This window comes from Nyctereutes procyonoides, unplaced genomic scaffold (assembly GCF_905146905.1).
Source record: "Nyctereutes procyonoides isolate TBG_1078 unplaced genomic scaffold, NYPRO_anot_genome, whole genome shotgun sequence".
NCBI classification, from domain to species: Eukaryota; Metazoa; Chordata; class Mammalia; order Carnivora; family Canidae; genus Nyctereutes; species Nyctereutes procyonoides.
In genome coordinates this window covers 31,934,312-31,953,100 of record NW_026575133.1, presented here as the reverse complement: position 1 = coordinate 31,953,100, position 18,789 = coordinate 31,934,312, and the positions used below count along the sequence as shown (strand labels likewise).

Sequence of the window (18,789 nt, the reverse complement as noted above, 5' to 3'; positions counted from 1 at the left end):
CTTCAACTCACAGCCCCGAGATCAAGATTCGTGAGCTTCATCGACAGAGCCAGCCAGGCGCCCCTATGTCACCCAATTATTCTTTAACCCTATGTTGTGTAAAGTCTTAAAAATACGGTCTCAGTATTATTTTTACAAACCAAAAAAAAAAAAAAAGAAAGAAGAGTTTTCTTAGAAGAAGCAAGCGTCCCGCAGTGGCACCTGTGCGCAGTAATGAAGGAAAATGCACCTTGCCTCAGAGCCCATGCCCAGCCGGCATCCTCGGCCCGTCCGGGGGGCGTCCTGAGAAAGGACGGTGGGGAGAGAGCAAACCCCCCCACCCTGGCTCCGGGCAGCGGACACCTGACGCCTGACCCTGCCGGGATGGGCCTCTTGTCTGTGACAGACGACAGACGGACGAGCGTGGAGGCACAAGCCTGCAGAGTTCTCCCTGAGTGGCTTCGGGTCCCCTCATTTCACTGCCGCCAGGCCTTTCCTCTGTGCACCCCCTCCAGAAATCATTCTGCAGACGGGGGCCTGGGTATATTGTAATCTTAACTGATAACAAGCAGACACCACAGAACGTTCCAGAAACAATACAGGGAAGGGTGAGCACTGTCCTCCCCAGGAGGGGCGGCGGGGACCCAGGCTGCTGCTGGGCCAGGCCTGAGACTCCCTGTGGCGCTGGGGTCCCACCTTCTCTTTAGAAGGTCACTTTTGGGCGTCAAAGGACACCTGCATGTGCCACAGAGGATGGACGCCGTGTGCCTTCGATGGGACAGGGGCTCCAGGAAAGAGGGTAAAGTGTCATCTCTTTATGTCCAGACCACGGGCATCTGCCAAGCCCGCCTCTGTCCGTCTTTGGATAAGTGCATCTAGAATCTCAAAAACCAGACGCGCTTCCTGAGGCACCAGAAATGCGGAAATGTAGCCGCCGAGGGATGCTGTTGAGCTCGTGCTGGAGGAGATGCTGGGCTGGATCCGGAGCAGCTGGGCCATCTGCCCGCGTGGCCCGATTTCACTCATTTTCCCACAGGACTGGCCTTGACTTCCCATCAGTTGGCATTTAAGAGACGTCAGAACGTTAGTTTGCGTGTGAACCATGTGAGGGGCTTCCGTGATTGAGCGGCGGCTCGGGAGCCGACGCGGGGGCGATGGGTAGAGCCGCCCCACTTCCCACCCGCAGACCCCGGCCTGGATCGCGAGCGCCGCTGTTGGGGCAGCTCTGCTCTCCCACGGAGCCCTGGACGGCACTGCTCCCCCTGCTGTGGTGCAGCCAGACTGGGGATCTAGGATGTTCCAGAACATTCCACCGTTCTGCTCAGTCATCTCTGAGCCCTTCGCACAAACCGCCTGCTGTCTTCCGAAGCCCCACTCTTGTGCTGGTTTTTCCCAACGCCCCCCACCCCCACCCCGCAGCCCGATCTCCGTGGGGTTGCTCAGAGCTCATCGCCCCGGGCCGATGATCAGCGCGGCATCATGTTCGTCTTCTAGAAGGTTATGATCAATAAATTCAGGCTCTTCTCAAGCTCCTAACTGCTTTTGTGTATCTTTAATTAGTGGCTCCTGGCTTAGATGGTAAGAAAATGGGCCTCCAGAGGACTGGCTGACATCAATCCCTTTGACCTACCTTTTTTTGTATAAATAATAGAATTTTTCCTCATCCAGAAGCCCGTAAACGTGTGACTCACTAGCAACCATGTTCGGGAAGAAAGGGAAGATGCCACGTGATCCTTTTGGACGTTGCGTTTCTCTCGGACCCTGGCGCCTCTCATGGACGTTTTGCACACTCTTCCGCAGATCGGATGAGATCAATTGATCAAGTGATTCAAGTCTAAACGAAATTTTTCCTAAAATCCCCTGGGAATTTCATGGGAAGAGAAATATGTCCCAATGACAAGCTTTCAAATTGCTGGGATATTTTAAACGAGCTGGCGAGCACCACCTCGAGTAGCTTGTTACCTGCTAGTTAACGGAACCCGTTCATGATACCTGAGCCCACCTCCCCCCGGCCCCCGGGCCCGGAACATTGATTGCTCCTTTGCGTTTTGTGCGGTGCCCAGGGGTACTGCCAATTTCCCGATGTGCCGTCTTTTCTTGGTTCACACTTGCTCGTCACACGTGCGGTCTATTTTAAGAACTTGGGATTTATTGCAAATAATTGAACTGAACTATTTGAAGGATTCAGCAAAAGCCAGCGATTTAGTTTAGAAATCGGGATGAAATGATCTGCCAAGCACATTAGAGAAGAGATTGTCAGCGACACGTAAGGCTCCTAGACCTCCCAGGGGGAGCCAGCTTTGGCCAGTTGCTAGGCTGGGAGGTTCCTCCGACCCGATGGCTTCCTGGAGCATGAGAGAGTGGCCTTGCTCCTTCAGCGACGACGGGCCCCGTGGCTTTGGCATAGATTCCGTGTCCTGTGCGTGACCAAAAGGATCTCTTGGCTTGGGATATTGTTTATATCTACGTTTGTAGGGTTTGGATTCTGTGGGTTTGGGGGATGCCCAGTTGGTGGCTTTGGATGTAAGTGGTAAAGCTGACCTTTTACTGTAAAATCTTCATGTCTAGCGGGGTGTTTTGCTGCGGTCAGATGCAGCTTGGGCTGGAGACCTCAGCAAGGATGGAATCCTTAGGAAGAACCCTGTCGTTTTTCTACTTTCCCCAAGGATGTCCTGCATATTCTTCTCCTGACAAACCACAGCGGCCAGGGCATGCCCTGAGCAGGGCATGGACAAGGCCGGGTCACGAGGTTGTGACCTGTCCGCCTGCAGTTCTGCAGCTCACCTGGGGGAACCTAACGCTGAGAAAATCTATCTAGAACTACAACAGCAGCAGCAACAGCAACAAATCACTATCTGAAAGACCAGAAATGCCTAATGTTAAATGTGGAAGTTTCACAGACTGTACCCCTGGGACTGTCCCACGTTGAGCCCACCTCTGGAGAGAGCCAACCGTGGAAGATGGAGAGAAAGCCTCCTTCTGCGTCTCTGGGCAAAGGCAAGTGATGGGCATGAGCCTTAGGCCTTCTGGGAAAGGCCGTGGCCCTGGGAAGGCAGACAGAGGAGATGGAGAGACAAGGGGCCACGTGCCCAGATCATAACCCAGCCCCGCTCTCCCCCGCGAATCGCCTTCTCCTGCGGGCTCGCATTGAGCAAACGTCCACTGCCACCCACTGCGTGGGCCCCAGGGGCACATCGCCAGCTGGAGGTCACTTCCTGTACGCGGGAGCTCTGGCCCCAGAGAAGGGAGTGTGGACGGCGTGTCGCACGATCCCAGCTTCCCAGACACCGTGATGCAGCACCACTGGACGGACCAGAGTTTCCCGTCGGCCGGGAGGGTTGGAGGGCACCCTGGGGCAAGTTGTGGTCGTGGAAGGTCACCATCCTGCTCCACGTCCCTGTGTCACCCCTTTACCTTCTACCCTCTACCTCTGAACTGGCCTATGATGAACCACGACTGAGCTGCAGCCCCTCGCCTTGGCCCCGGGGCCGGGCGGGGTGGCTGGTTCTGGGCCGTCCCTGGGCATCTGGCCTGGCCCGAGGTCCCTGCAGGACAGGAGGAGCTGCTGTTGTTGCTCTGAGCTCCTGCCCTGGAGGGGACGCCCAGCGTCCGTGTCACCCAGTCCTGTGGGCACCAGACCTGAGGCCCGTCTGAGTCACGTGCAGCGGGAGAGCCGCCGGCGGATTCCCCGGAGGCCCGTGGACACGGGGCAGTCAGGGTGGCCACGGTCACAGGGGAAGAGGAACCCACAGAGCGGCTGGTGGAGACACGACCTGTCCCCGCACCGCTGCGAGCCCTGGGGCCTCCCGAGGCCAGGACAGGCTGAGGGGAGGCAGGGGCCCGGCCTTCCCGGGACGCAGGGTGCTGCCCTCCACGCTGACGGCCGTCCATCCCCTGCTCGGCAGGGACCTGGGGACTGAACTGTCCCCGGAGATCCTCTCTGATTTGAGAAGACACTTTCCATGTCTGCCTCTTCTCCAAATGCCGGATGTTAGAAACTCTCCCTTTTAAACGGAGTCCGGGGAGGTTCCTCCGCCAGGCCCGTCTCCGTCCCACCGGCCGCGGCACCCGGGCCTCCCAGAGTGGGAAGCGTCGGCGGCTGTTTCCCCTCCGGGAGTGACCCCCCGAATGTCAGAAACCTGCTCGCAGTGGCTCCGTTACAGTCGGGATTTCTGAAATCACCTCAGCTTGGGAAGTGGAAATGCATTTTCCGGTGGCCGGACACTGGTGCAGGTGTGCGGGGGCGCGGGCGGGGAGCAGCGCGTGGGGCCTGGCTCGCAGTCGGCACGCGTGCGCACAGGAAGGCGTGGAGGGATGCGATCACACCGCCATGGAGAGGTCTGCGGGCCTCGGCGCAGCCGGGGTGATCCCCAGGCCCCTTCTGGGAAGGTGTCATCAGGACCAGAGGGTGGGGTCAGGCCAAAACTGCAGAAGTGAGGAGAGCAGGGCAGGAAGCACAGGTCTGCAGCTGGTCGGGGGTCAGTGAGTCGGCCGGGGAGCACTGAGGTCCTGGGATGGGCGCCCAAGAGCCCGGAAGCCCAGGCCCCAGCCTGGAGCCCAAGTCCTACCTCTCCAGGCAGACCCTGTGTCCCTGCCCACCCCTAATCGATGTGCCGGTCTTCCGACAGTGGCCAGAGGCAGCTCCCACACTGCAGTGTCAGGCCTAAAAAACTACCGAATACAGATCTTTCAAAGTTCACCTCATCCAAAAGCCATTTGTTATAAATACGTGATAAAATGTCTGAGGCCCCACAAGGCAGAGATTCACAGAGACTTTGATTCCTGCAGAATTTCATATTGTGTCTAACACTGGAGTTATAGGCTGGCGGTATTTGGATGATAAATTCCCAGCCTTCTTTGCCAGGAGAAAGAACAAGTTCTCCCCATCCATTACATCAAATAAAAAATGAGGCATCACCTCGCCAAGCAGGGAGCTGGATGTCAGTGTTGGGAGGGTTGGATGGTCACGGGCTGCCGGAGACGTGGAAGGTGAAAGATCATCACCATTAGCATGTAACCACCACCACCACCGTCATCACCACCACCACCAGCACCAGCACCACCGCCATCATCACTATATTGTCACCATCACCACCACCACCACCACCACCACCATCATTACCACCACCACTAGGACCACCACCACCACCATCAGCATCACCCCTACCATCACCATCATCACCACCACCACCACCATTGCCATCACCCCCACCACCGTCATCACCACTGCCACCAGCACCAGCACCACCGCCATCATCACTATATTGTCACCATCACCACCACCACCACCACCACTAGGACCACCACCACCACCATCAGCATCACCCCTACCATCACCATCATCACCACCACCACCACCACCATCATCACCATCACCCCCACCACCATCATCACCACCATCATCACCATCACCCCCACCATCATCACCACCACCACCACCATTGCCATCACCCCCACCACCGTCATCACCACTGCCACCAGCACCAGCACCACCGCCATCATCACTATATTGTCACCATCACCACCACCACCACCACCACCACCACCACCAGGACCACCACCACCACCATCAGCATCACCCCTACCATCACCATCATCACCACCACCCCCACCACCATCATCACCATCACCCCACCACCATCATCACCACCATCATCACCATCACCCCCACCATCATCACCACCACCACCACCATTGCCATCACCCCCACCACCGTCATCACCACTGCCACCAGCACCAGCACCACCGCCATCATCACTATATTGTCACCATCACCACCACCACCACCACCACCACCACCACCACCACCACCACTAGGACCACCACCACCACCATCAGCATCACCCCTACCATCACCATCATCACCACCACCATCACCACCATCATCACCACCACCCCCACCACCATCACCTCCATCATCATCACCATCACCCCCACCATCATCACCACCACCATCACTATATTGTCATCAGCACCACGAGCACCACCACCATCATTGTCAGTATATTGTGCTAAGTACTTTATATGCATCATCTGTTTTCCCATCTGTAAGATGGAAAGTATAGCCGAGGCTGCCATATAGGGCTATGACAAGGATTGAATGAAGTGACACCAAGTAGGAGGACAGGGTTTTACACACAGAATGTCAGCAAGTATCAGGTGTTCATATTACTCCATTTAATTCTTACAAAGAATGGGACGCTTGGGTGGCTCAGTGGTTAAGCGTCTGCCTTCGGCCCAGGGCATGATCCTGGAGTTCAAGGATCGAGTCCCGCATCGGGCTCCCTGCATGGAGCCTGTGTCTCCCTCTGCCTGTGTCTCTGCCTCTCTCTCTGTGCATCTCATGGATAAATAAATAAAATCTTAAAAAAATAATTATTACAAAAAGTATTAAGTGGGAAGTTTATTGTAATTTGAACTTTATAGAGGAAAAAAATCATGAAATGAGACTTCCTTGAAAATATAGTACATTTGCATGAAAGTGCATGTTCAAAGAGAAGTCTGTAGAGATCAGACTGTTCGTGCCCAACACTCTGCCTCCTGCATCATCCCTACAATGCAGATCTCCCCTCCTCTTCCCCCCCTACCTCCCCTCCTTCCACCCCTACTTCTCCTCCTCCTCCTCCTCCTCCTCCTCCTTCCTCTTCCCACTTTGAGGATAAGGATTATGGAGCTCGAAGAAGTTAATGAAAATCCAGAAGACAGTTACCCTGAGCCATGACGGGGATCCAGTTTTCCTTGGGTCCTGGCATGTTGCTCTCAGCGATGTCACATGACCCAGAACAGTGGATACCAAACCACAGCACATTTACAGAAACACCTTTTTTTTAAAAAAAATATTTTATTTATTCATGAAAGACACACAGAAAGAGAGAGGGGTGGGGGAGGCAGAGACATAGGCAGAGGGAGAAACAGGCTCCATGCAGGGAGCCCGACGTGGGACTCGATCCCGGGTCCCCAGGATCACACCCTGGGCCGAAAGCAATGCTAAACCGCTGAGCCACTGGGCCACCCAGAAACACCTTTCTATAGATTCCTTTGACAACCCTTCAGTGGGAACAGCCATGCATTCAGAAAGCTTGCGAGAACGTGCTAATTATGTCTGGACAAAATCTGGAGGAACAGCCCAGAAAGGCACCATCCGTGGCTGCAGGAAAGACGTCCACACACCGTGACGCTGTCCTCTTTAGAGAGTGGGACCTGGAGCTGCACTACATTTAATGTGTCTCCAAGGAAATCACAAGGAACAAACAGCCACAAAATCTAAGTCAACAATTTATCTACGGCCTCCGGAGCCCCAAGCACAGCACCCGGTGCTGGAGAAGGACCCGTCAATGAGCCCGAGGCGGCCTTCAGGGACTTGCCCAGCAGCCGTAGAGGCAGATCCAGGAGTGGCCCCACGGAAGCATCGCGTGTCCGGCCCTCCTGGTGCAGGAACCCCACAGTCTGAGCGCAGAGGGTAGGGCATGTCCTGCCGGGGGAACGGCCAGGTGACCCGACGAAGCCAAGCTGAGCCTGTGTGTGGACAGGGCCAGGAGGAGCAGGTGTGAAGAGGAAGCATAGGGGTGAGGGAGCCGTGAGGATGGGGCCGGTGGGCCAGGTTGGTGGAATGAGGACCTGAGGAGACATGTGACCCTCCTTCCAGGACGGAGTGGCAGGGCTGTGGCTAGAAGAGAGTAGGGAAGGTTGGCAGCTTGGGGCCACCAGCACAGGGACATGGCCTGGATGCAGGGTGCGCCACTGCCCTGTGGGCAACTGGACCCGTGTCCTGGATGAGGTGATACTTCTCTGCACAAACCATTGTGGATGTTCTAGAATGAAAGCCCATGACCCAGGTGGTCAGTCACTCCTGAGAGCATGAGGTTGCTGCAGTGCTCCTGGGTCAGGCTGGACACGTCGGCCCCACAGGTCACACCCGGGGAGACCTCGGGCTCCTGATTTTGAGCCTCTTGCTTCTCATGTTGACCAAACCTGGACAACCCTTGAGGATGTGGCACTTGTTCGCCCGGTGAGGAGGGACGTGGTTATGGGTTTAATCGTGTGGCCCACCCCCACTCTGACGCAGGAGTCCTAGCCCCAGAACCTCAGAATGGGGCCTAATTTGGAGATAGACGGTTGCAGATGCAATTCGTTCGGATGAGGTCATTAGGGTGTGCCCTAGTCCAATGAGTGGTGTCCTTCTGGGAGGGGACATTTGGACACAAACGCACATGGGGGGGGGGACGCCATGAGAAGATGAAGGCCGAGACCTGGATGCTGCCTCCGCAGGCCCAGGGACACCGGAGGTTGCTGCTGAGCCGCCGAGCCAGGCAGGCCGGGGACAGATGCGTCCTATCAGCCTTGAACAGACGCCATCGGCGATCGTGGCTGAGCGGTGCCTGGGAGGGGGCACGGCCACCGGGAAGGACGCGGGGGCTCAGGAGCACGGCCTGCCCTGCGCCCAGGCTTTCGCAGCAGGCCCCCAGGCACCCCCGCTGCTGGAAGGCCCAGGAACCCGATGGTGCCTGCCCTCGGGCAGCGCTCTGACCTGCGTCCTGCGGCTCTCCTCTGTCGGTAACTGCCCCGAGTTGGCACAGACCCCCGGGTGGGTGGCCTGTCCCAGCAACACTGCCTCCGCTCCAGGCGCCAGCAGAAGGCGGGGTCCCCAGCCATCCCCACTCCTGTCTGACTTGGCCGGAAATCCAGCTTCTCATAACCTCCCTCGAGGTTTGGTGATTTGCGAGAATGACCCCCGCACTCCGGAGAGTGCGAATCCTGAAGACTACGGTTTTATCATAAAGGGCGCGACCCGGGAACAGCCAGATGGAAGAGAGGCCAAGGGCGAGCTCCGGAAGCGTCCCGAGCGCCCAGGTCCCTGTCCCCCTGACCTGGACCCCAGCGGGCCCACCAGCCGGGAAGCGCCCCCAGCCCCGGTGCCCCGCATTTGTGTCAGAGTCAGTGCCCGGGCGGGAGGGACTGAGTCCCCGCTCAGTACTCACCCCCCGCCTTCCTGAGGGTTCCGAGGGCTCCGGCCCTCTGGCCACGTGGCCGGGCCCACCCTGTGTCACCCCATAACATGAGCTCAGGCATGGCCAAAAGAGGATCCTGACCAAGGACAGTCCCGTGGCTCGGGAAGTCCTCCAAGGAAGCAGGGACGGAGGCCCGACAGTCGTGGTCATCCCGTGGGTCGTTGGGGGGCGCCCGGCACACGGTGGCCCCCAGACCTCTCCAGCTGCAGAAAGTGGTGCTGAGGCAGCAAAGCCGCCCGGGTTGCCCTCCGCCAGGGACGCGGACCCGAGGGCGGGGAGGGACAGAGGGCGGTTCCTGAGCAGGCCTGACAGGGCCCAGGTGGCCATCGATGGGGGCCCCGGGTGGTGGCCGAGGCACATGCAGACACGGACACCGCCGCCGCCGCCAGCCCCTTGGCCGCCCGCCTGTCGTCCGCCTGGAAGACCGAGGTGTCGCCTGCGGGCGGGGCTGGGGCGGCCAGACGACGGCCTTCCCGCCCAAGGACTTAGGAGCAAGCTGGATGAAGAGGCGGGAGGCCTGCTTCTCACACCTCCAGGACCTGCACAGTCGGGGGCAGAGCTGATGAGCCGATGGTGGAATCGAGACGTTTGTCAACGGGACCGAAGAACAGGAGCACGGCTGCGGCACGGGCGGCAGCGCGGAGCGTTCCAACATCGGCTCGGCCAAACCGCGTGTTGTACCGAAACCGGGTCCAGAGGGCTTCTGTCATTTGCCCAAGATTTGGCAGCAGGCGGTCCCCAAGGAGGCTCGGAAGCACTTTGCGCTCCGCCGGGAGAGCCGCGCGTGGTTTCTCCACGGGCCCATGCGCGCGCTCGCACCGCGGCGTCTTCGCAGCCGATGGTCGCTCGCCTCGGCCTGAGCCGCTCTGACCTCCTCCCCTCTCGCTCCGCGTCTTCTGTTTCTGTGCAGCCTCTTGACTGATAGGGTTAGGAGGGGAGGAGGGAGAGGGAGCAGGGAGGGCGAGGAGGGAGGAGGGCGCTCGGAGGGATGCACGTTATCGTGCTGAATCCTCACACCTGGGCGAGGGGGGCGTATGGTCGCCCCACCTGGGCACTCTGAGGGCACCTCCTGCACTGGTGCAAACCGAGGCTTGGGCCTTGCTGCGTCCAGCTCCGTGGTGTGAGCTTGCACACGTGGTGGCACGATGATGACCCACTGCTGCATCGGTACGGGGTCAGCAGGCAGGCGCCGCAGACGGCTGGGACACGTACCCCCTAGCGTGCACCTGCTGTGAAGACAACGCCGCCTCCCGAATCTCTCCAGCTCTCTCCCCTCCTCTCCGTGGAAGGATTCGGGAGGTGGAGAGAGGGGTGTCTGGGCGTCTGAGAGCGGACCCCTGGGCACAGCAGATGTGCCAAGTCTGGCGGCCCCCGTTCCCTCAGCCTCAGATAAACGAATTAAATGCTGTCGTCCAAAAAAAAAAAAAAAAAAAGGCAACTAGCGCCTAGATGTGCTGTGTCTACCACCCAGTTGCCCTGAGTGTGGGTCTAGTGAATTTTACCAAATAATCTGCTGCCCTGTGCACATGGGCAAAGTCAGAAAACCCCGTGCAATAGTGAGCAACCGGGACGGACCCACACGTGCACCTGCACACAGGCCATCGGCGGTTCAGCTGTTCAGGCTCAGGAGCGGCCAGAGGGATGGGGTGAGGGATGGAATGGGGGCAAATAGCCGCTCTGCTCCAGGCACCGGGTGGCCCCCATAATGTCCCCAAAAGGATGGGAGATGGGAGCCGGGGAGCATGCTGTCTCCCGAAGCAAAGGGACCCCAGCGTTGCGGCCCGGCCTTGGGGACCCTGCTCTGGGGGAAAGGTTGGGCCCGATGGAGCCCCTTCCGGCTTGTGCACTTGACCCAAAAAATCTCCCGAAGCCGGGGTCTACCTGGCGAGGCATGTGCCATGCGGTAAAGCTGTTGCCAGATGAGAGGCCTTTCCACCCACACAGCTGGCACGACTCGTGGGTACCAATTACTGTGCCCTCGGGGATGCTGCTTGGCATCCTTGGTCGTTGGGGGCCTGAGCTAGCTTTATCGAAGGTACTAGAATTTGCTTTTTTTGTTGAAGGCGCCCAACTCACTCAGCCATAAGAATATTAAAAATATTTAGCAAGTTTGCATTTACTTTTGACCAATTATAATTGAACTGAGGGCTTCACATCCTGGAAGGCATCCAGGAGCTCGGAACGGAACACTGTGTTGAATGAGCTATAATACGTGATCATCGCTGAGCTTGTGCCGTTCCCATTAATCTTATTTCAAGTTACAACAATACAGGTCTTGTTTCCACACTTCTATTTTTAACTAATGGAAATTTATGACAAAGAAATCCTAATTATACCCTCTGGAATGTGATACAATTGCAAATCCACTGGTGATTTTCTTCTGGTGAAATTCCACATAATCACACAAGAAGCAAAGAATGTAAGTCCTCCTCAAATCGTTGGTCTATAAATAAGGGTCCCTAATGGGCTGAGCAAACGTTTTTGTTGGTTTTTTCTTTTTCTTTTTTTTTTTTTTTTTTATTCCTTTGTACATTTTGTATCAGGCTGGGCTCATCCATGCTGCACCCCTGGTGGGTGCTGGAGGACGTTGCCTGTTCTCAGCTCATCCTAGAGTTGGTGACTGATGGATTTCCACGGAGCCTGGGTGGACAGTGGGGGGAAAAGCAGGCGTCAGGAGGCAGGGACCGGCTTGGTCCTGGCGCTGAAGTGAGGGTATGACCTTGGACGGGCCTGCCCCCTCCCCCCCACGTGCAGGGATTGCACACACGTGGCGAATAATCCCCCGTGTGGGGCATTTGCAGCATCTCTGGTCTCTATGTCTCCGTGTGCCAGTAGCACCTCCGCGGTGGTGACAACCTGTGCACGTGTCTGCAGATACCATGAGACGTCCCCGGGGAGCACCATCCCCCGGGAGCATCATCGCCCCAGGTGGGAGCACTGTGCCGCCCCTGTGTCAGGAAGCCCCGACGCGTGTGGCATGACTGACGTTCACCCAATTCCCAGGGTGAGGCTGGTTTTGCAAAGAACAGGGACGCACCGTGCTCTTTAGGTACGTGTTCTCTGCTCTTTCTGCGTCTCCAAGAACTCGGGGCGCTGGCGGGCATGCAGGAGGCCGCGTCACGGTGCTTTGCAGGGACTTCCCTTTGCAGTTGCCAGCTGACCCGACCCCAGTGCCATCAGAAAGTGAAGGTTCTCTGAAACTGGGGGTCTGAGGACACAACAGATTTGCCCCTCTCGTTGCTGGTGTCACGGGCTGGGGTACCTGACTATGGGGAGGTGAGGAGCAGGGCCGGGCCGGGCGGAGGCCCAGCAGAGGGGTCCACGGGGTCAGAGTGTGCTGTCCCCAGGCCGGTGCGTGTACATGGACTCTGTCCTCGGGGCTGAGCACGGACTGTGACAGGGGGACGGGGATGGCAGCTGGAGGGCCTGCTGCCCCGCGGGCCATGCCAGGGAGGAGGGGGTATCCTGGGAGCACCTGTGTCTGCAGGTGGCTGAGCGTCTTCCAGCAGCAAACACTGAGGTGATTTAGAAGCAAGTGCCCAAGTGCTGCTGGAAGAGGGTGGGCAGGTGAGAGGGAGCGGTCAAGCGGGCGGCCGGTGACAGAAGGCCGGGCGCCGAGCTGGGGCTTGGTCAGAGGGGCGCCAGCCTGGTTAGGGTGGCTCGTGGGGCCCCCGGGTGCCCCCGGGTTCCTGCTCCTGATGCTTCCCAGCTGTGTCTGGGCCTGGGTGCAGCCACCCCGGGCGAGGGAGGGACCAGCTCTAGGGCTTTCTGGGGGGGTCCCCACTCTGTACCTTTCCCTGCACCGATGGCCTGGGACGGGGTCCCCATCCCCCCGTGGTCGCTGACAGCTCCCTGTCGGGTTAGACCCCAGGACAGCATTTCTGTCTCCGGAATGTTGATGGCACAGTCTCAGATCATCGTCTTCCCACATTTGTCCATAACGAAGGCCTCCCTAAAACAAAGCAAAATGCCAGAAACAGACCCAGAAGTGGGCTCCAGTGATTTGCTCAAATGGAAAAGCTCAGCCCTTTACCTCCTTGGACAGCAGGGTCCAGGCAGTGTGGGGGACTCCGGTGGCCCGCCCGGCCCTGGCGCGCCCACTGCTCCCTTCGCTCCCTGGGTCAGGGCCTCGTCTCTGCTCCACCCCAAACCCAACAATCGGTCTGCGTCCAGGAGCAAAACTCACCACCATCGTGGGGCTGCGGGCACCTGGCCTTGAGGTTCCCGTTTCGCCTCTAAAAGTGTCACCTGGAGGGTCGTCGGGGGTTGCAGATGGTCTCTGGGGGCACATTTAACTCTCCGTGTCTTGTGCCCCAAAGGACAGAAGGCCACGTGAGTCCTGGGCCAGAGGAGGCGCAAGGAGAGGCCAAGAGCATCAAGACGCCGCCGCCGCAGATCCTCCTGCCACTGGAGGAGCGGGTGACCCACTTCCGAGACATGCTGCTGGAGCGAGGGGTAAGGACCCGGTGCACGCAGCGGCTCTCCCCCGAGCCGGTCACGGAGGCACGGTCCCCGCGGCCCGGGGACACGCTCCTTCCTGAGCTCCCGGGATGCGGCTGAGTGAAATTCGGGTGCTGGGTGATTTGGGGCCGAGGCAGCATGATGAGAAGGGGCCCCGCTTCCTGTCGCCGGGCGGCTGTCCCCGCCTGGGCCTGCAGGCCCCTGAGACGCAGCAGGACGGGAGGAGGACGGTCCCCGGACGGGATGGCACACAGGAAGCCTCTGTGGGGATGCGCTTGCTGCCCGCGCCACGGCCAGGTGTCGGGCCCCCGCCTCCCGGAGGGGCGTCCCCTGTGCTCGGCTCCGTCAAGCGGGGACTCGCGCACCTGCGATCAGTTCAAGTAGTTTAATAAGATTAGGATGAGAGTTGACTTCTGAACCTCGTTTTGAGCTTAGGAGGAAAAATATTTTATTTTATTTTATTTTTTTTTTGGAAAAATATTTTAGAATGAAATCTCCTTCCAGTGACTTTTATTTCCGTCTTTGGCCTTTGGGGCATAAGGTGAGGCAGCTGGGAGAGCCCAGTAGGATTTCCTCACAAAATGAGGCTGAACACAGAGGCTGTAGCGGGAGCCTCGCTGTGGATTGTACCGAACGCGGCAGCGATCTTGGGAACTCGAGCCAATGCCCCGGGCCGTGAGCAGCCTCCCCTCCCCGGCTCCCTGGGCCGAGCTCTCCGGGAGCAGGTGCAGCGGCCGCTGAGGCCAGGTGTCAGGAGGAGCCCACCCGCCCCAGGGCAGGGGGTCCAGCAGGTGCCCCCGAGGCAGGCTGGCAGGAGCCCTGGGGGCGCAGGGCCACCGAGATGCTGTTGTAGGCGGGACGGAGGTGGTCCCCGAGTGGGAGCGCTCTCCTCCTGTGTGCCGTGAACATCACTATATCTCGTTCGCCGCCTGTAGATGAGATGCAGCCCCCGCCGTGAGGGGCTGGGAGGGAAAGTAGAGGCGTGACCTCGAACGTGCAGAGCAGCGTGCAGGGCCTAGGTTAGCAGCGATGCCGAGTAACGCAGAGGTGCCGGAAGGACCCACGCAGGGCTGTCTGTGCACACGGATGACGTGCTTCACGGGCCCGGGCCGTGCCGCCGGGGTGGGGGCGGGCGGGGGGGTCCCCAGAGCCCACCACGAGGGGGCTGCTCTGCCGAAGCACCTGCCGGGCCCCCTCCCTTGGTCTGCACTCACGCTGGCACCAGGCCGCGGCAGGACGGGTCCGAGGCGGGATAGAGCATGTTCCTCTCCCCACACAATCGCCGGGACAGGCTGCTTCTGTCCTGGAGAGCCACTGGCGTGGTGGCTTCTGAGGTTTGTGTCACTCTCGCGAGGCGCTGATGGACACGCAGGGGCTTCTCTGTCCCTGTGCACATCTGAGAGTTTGCATCGACCCGGCCAGTCGGTTCCAGCTGAATCAGGCAGCGGGAGGCAGGATGGCATGAGGGGCCTTTGAGAAGCAGCAGCGAGCATTCGTTTCATCGTTGTGATGCCCGCCTCGCCCAGCTCTTTGTCTTGGAAACCGAGCAGGCCCAGCTCACCAGCCTCAGACTAACCACCCCTGGGAGCCTAGGGCTTCCCGAGACACCCACCTTCCCCTCCCAGGGCGGCCGCCGCGCCGGGTTTGTATGGTCTCTTGAATTTATCCCCGTGGCCCTGGTTGAGCGGTTTTAATAATGAGATTTTCAGCACATTCTTGCCTCATCCAGGTGGGTGACTCTCTTTGATTCTTAGATTCTTCTCTGGGAGAATCGTATGTAGATGAGAATCAGCAAAAAGAGCACGGAAACGTAAAGCGCTAGCCCGGAGTTGTGAGTTTCCCCCGGGAGAAAGAGTCTGGGGTGAAGCCTGAACCCCTACCTTAGGAGGATTAGAAGGAGCCCACACGCGGTGCGTGACTAGGAAAGATCAATCCGAATTTACTGCTGATGTCATAAAGCAATGCCACCATTTATGACTTTTTGACTTTATAAAATATGCCAGCAGATTTTATAAGTTATTCATGCTCAAGAGAATTTGATGGCTAAGTCCTTAAGATTTCTAGCTGCTTAAAAACGAGGCACAGAAAGGTCACTTTTTTCACCGACTGAGTGATTAATAAGATTTTTTTTATTGCATTTGTTCAATACTTCAGTCCAGAAATTCATGTACTTACAGAATGATGGAGTGAAGGTCCTGCGGGCTTCTGGCAGTTTGAGACGGGCATGGTTTGGGGTGTTCCACGGGGATTACGGATCGGGGAAGGAGCCTTGGGTTTTGTGGTTTTGTAGTGTGTGTCTGATGGCTCAAGAGAGGTTTTATTTTTATTTTGTTTTACTATACAACCCACAATAGGGCTTTTTGGAAAACAAAACAAAACGAAACAACCCTCAGCCAGGCGGGGGGGGGGGTTAATTGAATAGCAGATTATTAATGTGATCCCGCCTATTTGGACAAATGTAGGAGAAACATTTTATTGGCAACTTCTTCGTCCCGCCACGTATCCCTGAGAACTGGGCATGGCTTTCCCAGAGGCCAGGGAAGAAGGAGCTTCGGAGACCCGGGGTCTCGGTCGGGGGACTCCGGGCTCTGCACCTGCTGTGTCTCTGTGGTCCCTCCATGGGCGGGCGGCCTCGGGGAGACCGGCTGGCACTGTGGCTGCTATGCAGGTGAGCCTCACGGAGTCTGGGTCTGAGTCCGTTAGAGGAACTCGTGGGCCGCACGCGCATGCCCACCGGGCCATCCCAGTCTCTCTGCACTAAGACGGGGGCACCGTGAGGCTGTCGGTGTCCAGGAACGGTGTTAGGGTCTTCCTGCCAACAGGGCAGCGGGGGAGGCCTTCTCCCTGCAGCAGGGGGGCCACCTCGCCCCCCCATTTCTGAGGCCCTCCTTGCTGGTGAGTCACATCCGGGGCCCCGTCCCCCCTTCCCTCAGCCACGCAGACGGCGCTGCCTCTCTAGAGCTGTAGCGGGCACTGGGGCCAGGACTCGTGCTGGAAGGGCTCGGGCCTCATCACGTGCCAGCACCCATCACGGCCCCGGAGGGGGCGGCGCGAGGCACCTGCAGTCTGCCCCGCGCTCCTTGGGGAGCCGAGCTGCCCCGTGTTCCAACTGCAACTCTGCAGAGCTCGCGGGGCGCGCTGAACGCCTCTCTTGACACGCAGCGGTGCTGTGCAGGTGATACGTGCGTTAAAAGAAAATCTGCAAAAAAGCAAAAAACAAAACAAAACAAAAAAAACAAAAAAACAAAAAAACAACTAAGTAAGAAGAAAAGTCACCCCCAATCCTATCCTAGGAGAGCAGTGTTTTCATCAGTGGGGTACATTTCTTTCCAGACTTTCTTTCTCAGAACAGATTTTTAAAGATCAATAATAAATATTTTTGTCTTAGACCATACCCAGGATTCAACTGTAATTGAACACGGCTCAGCCTAGTGTTCTGTTCCACATAGTGGATGGGGTGAGGCTCGGCCGGATTTATGAGTCGCTGTACTGTCTTCTCTCATTCAGCATATTTTTCTTTTCTTTTTTCTTTTTTCTTTTTTCTTTTTTTTTTCTTTTTTTTTTTTTTTTTTTTTTTTGAGTGTTAGGACAAACCTTTGGCAGACATTTTGGATGAGGTCACGATATCCCATTCGTTGTCAATTCAAAAACCCTGCGTTTTCGTTCGCGTCTCATGTTCTCCAAATTTTCTCTTCTGGGTACAACCCGGGGGCCACGGGCCGGCTGGGCCGCGAGCGTAGCGTTGCTTCCTACGGGCTCTGACCGTTGCTGTCTCGCCAAACCGCCTTGAGAAGAAGTCGCTCTCATGCAGCGCGCCCTTCCTGGGGCCCCGTTCCGAGCTCCCGAGGTGTCCCGCCAGCCCCGGAGAGTGGGAACCGTGAATGTTTATTATTCGTTGAGTCGCGTTGTTCTTTCCCTCGGGTTTCTGTCTCGGCTTCCGCGCCGTGGTTCCTCTTTCCTGCCCTGACAGCCGCGGCCCTGGGCGGTCCGGATCTTCGGGTGGTTTCGTTAGCGAGGAGGTCGCGTTCGGACGTCGAGACGCCCTTGTGGAGGGCGGTGGGCCCCCCACTCTCCGTGCCGGATGGGAGCGTGTCCATCCCTAACGGGAATAACCCTCAGACACAAAGTAAATCGGCGAAGGGTGTTGCAGGAAGACAGAGTAAAATTATATTTATCAATCAAAATAGAAGAAAGAAGCTGAAGTCAGTAAACCCCATGCATCCTGGGAGGCGAGGATGGGAGTCGACGTGTCCCTTGCTCACCTGTGGACTCACCTGCGGGTCACCTGGCTCACCCGGGCCCGTGGGGACTGGTGCATGTTGACCGCTCCCACGTCCGAGTATATTTTCTGTTTATTTTTATTAATGTATTTATTTTTAAATATTTTATTTATTTATTCATAAGAGGCACAGAGAGAGGCAGAGACACAGGCAGAGGGAGAGGCAGGGTCCCTGCAAGGAGCCCGACGTGGGACTCGATCCCAGGACCCCGGGGTCACGCCCTGGGCCGAAGGTGGCACTAAACCGCTGGGACCCCCGGGCTGCCTCCATGTCCGAGTTTAGGGATGGCGCATCTCCTTGGGTGATTTCCAGCCACGGTGCGGGAGGGGGGTTGCGCTACCGGGAGGAAACTGTCCTCGGCGGGGAAACCCTGGGCAGCTGTGGGCCTGTTCCGTGTGGGTCCTCCAAGGTGTCCCTATGGGACTGGCGCCGAGGCCACAGTGGTCACCGGCCCATTGGGGCAGCGTCCTCGGCGTTTCTCCTTCCACACGTCGCGTCCCAGAATGCCCGGAACCGCCTGCGGTGCACCGTGGGCACCCCACCCTGACTGGGTGGCTGGCAGGGAGCCTGCAGGATAGGATGCCGGTGCGTCACCCCTGGGGCGGGCGGGGGATGAGCCAGGAGCACCCCTCACCCTTCCAGCCGCCCAGCGGCCTTCACTCGTCAGGACCCCCAGGGGACACAGCTATGTGATCCGGGAAATGGGGTAACGAGGCGAGTGGTACCTGTCACCAGCGGAGCCCATGGGAGGCGGCTGGAGGGGAGGGCAGAGCGAGGACGTGTAGCGGGGACAGAGGACGGCTACGCAGACTCTCGGGCTTGGTGCCGGGAGGTTTGTGGGGAGGGCGGCGGGGACCCGGGCTGCTTGGGAGGAGCAAGGCCTGGGAGGGGAGTCATGGGGAGTGGGGGCGCCTGGCTCGGGGGGCGGGGAGGCTGAGCTGGGGATGGAGGCCCCAGGGGGAGGGGAGATGCACGAGCTGGCAGGGAAACAGGGACAAAGCCCTAAAGAAGGGCCCCCGTGTCCAGCCCCTGGTCCTGGAGGCAGAGGTGGCTGCTGGGCT

At 58.2% G+C, this 18,789-nt stretch overlaps 1 protein-coding gene across 1 annotated transcript in view; it reads left to right on the top strand.

Moving 5' to 3' along the window:
* Nucleotides 1–18,789, top strand: part of TCERG1L (transcription elongation regulator 1 like) — a 182,939-nt gene that overhangs the window by 148,849 nt on the left and 15,301 nt on the right. Inside the window, exon 9 of the mRNA XM_055300294.1 lies at nt 13,307–13,442. Within this exon, the coding sequence (XP_055156269.1) occupies nt 13,307–13,442 (136 nt within the window). The remainder of the gene's footprint in view (nt 1–13,306; nt 13,443–18,789) is intronic.